Source organism: Gekko japonicus, unplaced genomic scaffold (assembly GCF_001447785.1).
Source record: "Gekko japonicus isolate JY-2015 unplaced genomic scaffold, Gekko_japonicus_V1.1 scaffold172, whole genome shotgun sequence".
Lineage (NCBI taxonomy): Eukaryota > Metazoa > Chordata > Lepidosauria > Squamata > Gekkonidae > Gekko > Gekko japonicus.
This window is the reverse complement of record NW_015162479.1, coordinates 562270-568269: the sequence shown is the minus strand read 5'-3', so window position 1 is coordinate 568269 and position 6000 is coordinate 562270. Positions and strand designations below refer to the sequence as shown.

The 6000-nt window shown below is 41.0% G+C and overlaps 1 protein-coding gene across 1 annotated transcript in view; it reads right to left on the bottom strand.

Moving 5' to 3' along the window:
* Nucleotides 1–258: 258 nt before the first annotated feature.
* Nucleotides 259–6000, bottom strand: part of EDIL3 (EGF-like repeats and discoidin I-like domains 3) — a 344300-nt gene continuing 338558 nt past the window's right edge. The window contains exon 12 of the mRNA XM_015405823.1: nt 259–408. Within this exon, the coding sequence (XP_015261309.1) occupies nt 259–408 (150 nt within the window). The remainder of the gene's footprint in view (nt 409–6000) is intronic.

Genomic DNA, 6000 nt, shown 5'->3' with positions numbered 1-6000 from the left:
CAACTCAGAAGAAAACTTGAAAGGTAATTTCCACAGCGAAACAGAGTAATAACTAGAACCGATTTAAAAGGACAAAATCAGATTGGACCATTCTAAGGGCAGGCTTAGACCTCCTTACAAAAGACAGTTAGCGGCCTACCAGAAAGTGAGCACTTGTTCATGAAAAACCCATTCAACTTCCTACAGGTTTTGCACAGTTTCTTCTATGGAAATATTTTTAGGAAATCAAGAGTTGTGCTGTTGAATGAAGATCCCTCATCAGTCCTCTTCTGTGCAGCCCAAGAGCTCTGACCGTAAAGTGATCCTGCCATACCATGACCAAGGGAGGATCCTTATGTGCTGTGCATAGATTGGAGGGTCAATGACATTCTTTCTGTGAGTGTCGTTGTCAAAATTTCCTTGGAATACCTGAAAAGTAATCAAGAAGAAAATAAGTGATGGCAAAACAGTAAAAAGACCAAGATAAAAGAAGTGGCATGCAGCAAAATAACAGTCGATTAGAATTGCCAGATGGTGGCCGGACAACTCCAGGAGCTTTGGATATCAGACTACATGCTGATGTCATGTCCAAGCAAAGCCCCAGACACAGCATCAGTGCAGCACCCTAGAAACTCTACGGTATTAGGAATACTAGCTATGGCCCAATATATACAGTGCAATTTTAAACAGAATTGCACCCTTCTAAATCCACTGTAGTAACAGGAACATCAGAATGAAGATTTAAGGAAGGGACAGCTGAGATCCTCAACTGTCTGGGACAGGCAGATGTATTCATACCCATGGGTGATTTATTCAGAAAAGCAGAGGGCTGAAATCCTAAGGTCCACTGACAAAATTCCACAAGCAGTTTCCTGTTGTCATTAAAATACTCACAAATTGTCGTGTTTTCTGGTGGGATTCTGACCCTTGAGGCTAACTCATTTTTTGATGCAGAAGGTCACAGCACTGAGGCATTCATACATTAGGTAAACAAAGCCTCTAATTAGGTGACTACATTTGTCTCTGAAGCCCTCTTTCCTATTCATTACCACAACATGCAGCAGCCAAAGAAAATCAGAGGATGCTTGTTTCTAGTTTACATCTTTCTGCTGTAGAATGTTTTGCTACATAGGAAATGAATATCTTTAAATTACACTTTTTGGCAAAGTGTGGTAGCCCGAACAATACAGGGGAAATTGTTGTTTCATTCACTTTTATAATGCTGGGATTATTTTTATCACTGGTTTGCAGCTTGGCGATAGATCATTTTTCTAAAAATTAGCTAATGAATGAAATGTCACCTATTCCAATCAAATGTCAGCTAGCAAGGCAATCATATTGAGCAGTGTATAAGCCAGACTAAATTTAACCGTCTCACCGATATGCATGGCATATTATGGCATGCATTTGTTCGGGTAGGATAAGCTAATGTGCGGACATGTATTCTTTTTGGCCCTTGCCAGATAATTGTTTTCTTGTACAAGAGTTTGCATAAGTCAGTTCACAGGATAGAAAGAGAGGATCCAGAATCTTTCCCCCAGTCACTGTATCCAATCCTGGCAAAATAACAGTCTTCAGGATTCTGTTACTAGGAAAATGTGAATACCACCCCATTCCCCTGCTGTAACATGGGATGCAATGTGGAACATGTTGGCATGAATGTCATAGGCACCTTTCTGTTACGGCTGTGGTATCACTGGTAACCAGCACAACACACAACTTTTTTGTACAATTTTAAAATAGGTTTTTAAATTAGTTTTCATTTATCCAACTTTTTAGAGCCTCGAGTATTCCTGCCTGTACCACTCTAGAAGAACACTTACGTAGCCTTTTAAATGTAGCAAAACAAAAATAGAAGATAAGTAAGTAAAACAATATAATCCTGGAAAACATCAGCTAGGCTATCTCCTTCTTCATAACATTCTCTTGACATTTCTTTAGTTTTTTCTCAAGCACTCAAGCCCTCTGAATAATTTTATTTTTTTTTAGAGCTAGACTGATTTGTTTCTCCAGTTTTGGAGTGCATATCTACCCTGTTCAAAATAAGTGTCCATAGCAGCCCTGGCAAAATTAATGCATTCAAACTTTGGCAGTTTCTGCTAAGATTTACACCAAGGGTATCACTCATTTATCAGTTTATCATACAAACATCTTGTCAAAAGGAACTGGACAGGCATAATCAGTTTACATTGTTGAAGATACTGGAAAGCCCTCTAGATGCTGTTTTCTCAACACATTGGCAAGAAATCAGATAAATAGAAATGAGAGGTGAAACGTCCAGTGATTAAAGGGTCTAAACAACTTAAATGTTTTGCAAATGCAAGCTAAGAAAAAATAATGGCTCCCTTCCAATCATATGCATATATAGCCTTAAATAGGAAGCACTTTATTATTGTTATTATTGTTATGATTTTACTGTTTTATCTGGTTTTATGGATGGGCTTATGCCCCTTGTAAGCCGCCCTGAGCCTGCTTGCGGGGAGGGCGGGGTAAAAATGCCTAAATAAAAAGTAAATAAATACAGACTTTTAAAATCAAAGTCAAGTATATGGACACATGCAGCTGTCTTACACTGAGTCTGAGCATTGGTCCATCTAAGTGAGTACTGTTTACTCTAACTGGAAGTTGCTATACAGGGTCTCAGATGTAAAAATCTATACAATATTGATACTGAGACTGCATTTGGTTGGCCTTTCCCTTCTTTCCCATCGGTCTTACATCCAGGGGTCATTTCGTAGAAAAAGAGCTAGGGGGACTCATTAGCATAACTCATTAGCATATGCCACACACCCTGACATCACCGGAAGTGTGTCCTCCCCACAGCCAGCGGCGACCTCCAGCGGGCACCAGCAGGGAGCTCCAGGCCCCGCCCTCCCGCACCTCACCCGGGGGGATGGCGTCCCCCCGCGTCCCCCCCAAATGACCCCTGCTTACATCCATAACCAACTCATCCCTGCCATTCATGCCATTTTCAGCACGAAGGCTGAAAACTGTTACGGGGGGGGGGGCAGGACCAGGATGCAACCAGCATGATTTTATCAGAGCTTCTTGGAAAAACAATGATAGCCCAGAGAGATACAGATCCAAGACTTTTTAATATTATTAATGAGGACGTCTTAGTACTAACCAAGCTATATGTTCACACAATGATCTTTTATACATTAACATTTCTTTCTAGCAACCCCCCCCACACACACACAACATACTGGTTTCATCAACACTTTCCCCTAACAAGGTTTTTTCTTCTCATGTGACTCGATATTGAGCATTTGGGAGCTACTTCCTGTGCCCTGTTTTTTGGTGAAAGAACCAAGCCTACCTCCTCCCTGCCCTAAGACATTCCTTCATTTCCTTATTTGGCAAAGTTTCCCTGTGCCATACCCTCCACTAATCAGGAAACTCTTCTTGGAGCTCATCAGAACTCCCCACCCTTTCCAAGGCTGGGGGGAAAAGGAATTGTTCATACTCTATTTCAGTTTCAACAGTACATCCCTATACATGTTTACACAGAAGTGAGGCTGATTTCATTTATCTGGGCTTTAAGTGCTCTTAGTGTTGGAATATACAAGGTCTATGACCCTCCAAGACAAATAAAAGGGGAGAGTTTGAAATAGCCACCCCTGAAAAACAGTTTCATATTAACTAAAGATGAAACCAAAAGTCATATATGGTTCTTAAATAGAGCATGCTCAATGTATATGAGTGCACACAGAGACTTTTTTTGAAACTCTAAATGAAGAAAAAAGAGAGACACTAAATGTACTTGATAGGAGATCGGTTGTGGCAGAAGGGGTAGGATTGGGAACAATAAATTGCAGACTCCCAGACAGAGAGGTCATAGAAATCCTTACTGAGAGCTGGTTGTATGTGCCACAACTAGCAAATAACTAGCTTTCAGTAAGAGTTCTTGTAAAAAGAGGAATGGCGACTTCGTTTGGGGAAAGGTGTCTTATCAAACAAGATGGTGAACTGATTGTAACAGGGAGAGTGCATGAGGATTTATATGCTCTGGACATATGCACACAAAGTGCGAATTTGACCAACAGTTGCAATCATAATAAATTCAGTCCTGGGGATAAATTTTACAGACTCCAACTGGACACAAATTTGGAATTCCCTTTCAAATGAATCTAAAATATGAAATATTCAGCTTCAATTTTTCAAATTGATATCAAATTGATATTTATTACCTCACTAAATCCATTTGAAGAACAAAAATTTTAACCCAATGTGTTGAAAATAATGTAATCAAGTAGGGGCTTATTTCCTTAACTGGCAGGAATGTAATGTTGTTCAATCTTTTTGGAAAGAAGTCCATAATATGATCTGTGTAGTTGTGAACTTTTCTCTTCCATATTTGCCAGAATTTCTCCTGTTAGATTTTTGGGCAAACCTACAGCCCCCAAAACAACAGAAATTTTTAATTTCATAAGAACATAAGAGACGCCAATGTTGGATCAGGCCAAAGGCCCATCCAGTCTAACAATCTGTATCTCACAGTGGCCAGAAATACTAGTGCCATCAGGAGGTCCACCAGTGGGGCCAGGACATTAGAAGCCCTCCCACTGTTAACCCCCCCAAGCACCAAGAAAACAGAGCATCCCTTGCCCCAGAGCCCCTATCTAAGCCTTGTAACTAATAGCCACTGATGGACCTCTGCTCCATATGCTTATCTAATTCCCTTTTGAAGCCGTCCATGCTTGTAGCACCCACCACTTCCTGTGGCAGTGAATTCCATGTGTTAATCACTCTTTGGGTGAAGAAGTACTTCCTTTTATCCGTTCTAACCCGACCGCTCAGCAATTTCATGGAGTGCCCACGGGTTCTTGTATTGTGAGAAAGGGAGAAAAGTACCTCTTTCTCTACCTGCTCTTTCCCATGCATAATCTTATAAACCTCAATCATGTCACCCCTCAGTCGTCGTTTCTCCAAGCTAAAGAGCCCTAAGCGCCTTAACCGTTCCTCATAGGGAAAGTGTTCCAACCCTTTTATCATTCGAGTTGCTCTTTTCTGCACTTTTTCCAAAGCTATAATATCCTTTTTAAGGTGTGGTGCCCAGAACTGCACACAGTATTCCAAATGAGGTCTCACCATTGATTTATATAGGGGCATTATTATATTGGCTGATCTGTTTTCAATACCCTTCCTAATAATCCCCAGCATAGCATTGGCCTTCTTTATTGCAGTCACACACTGTCTCGACATTTTCAGTGAGTTATCTACTACAACTCCAAGATCTCTCTCTTGATCTGTCTCTGCCAGTTCAGACCCCATCAATGTGTATTTATATTTAGGATTTTTGGCTCCAATGTGCATCACCTTGCACTTGGCCACATTGAACCCCATTTGCCATGTTGACGCCCACTCGCCCAACTTTGACAGATCCCTTTGGAGTGCCTCACAATCCTCACTGGTTTTCACCACCTTGAACAACTTTGTATCATCCGCAAATTTAGCCACTTCACTGCTTACTCCCATCTCCAAATCATTAATGAACAAGTTAAAAAGCAGTGGACCAAGTACTGATCCCTGCGGTACCCCACTGCTTACCTCCCTCCACTGAGAAAATTGCCCATTTATACTCACTCTCTGTTTTCTATTAATTAGCCAGTTTTTGATCCATAAAAGGACTTGTCCTTTTATCCCATGATTTTTGAGCTTACTTAGGAGCCTTTGATGAGGAACTTTATCAAAAGCTTTCTGGAAGTCAAGGTAAACAATATCTATTGGATCCCCCTTGTCCACATGTTTGTTCACCCCCTCAAAGAACATTAACAGGTTAGTGAGACAAGATCTTCCCTTACAGAACCCATGTTGAGTCTGCCTCAATAGGTTTTGTTCATCTATGTGCCTACTAATTCTTTCCTTAATAATGGTTTCCACCAATTTACCCGGTATCGACGTCAGACTGACTGGCCTGTAATTTCCCGGATCTCCTCTGGAACCCTTTTTAAAGATGGGAGTGACATTAGCTACCTTCCAGTCCTCAGGAATGGAGGCTGCTTTTAAGGAGAGAGATTA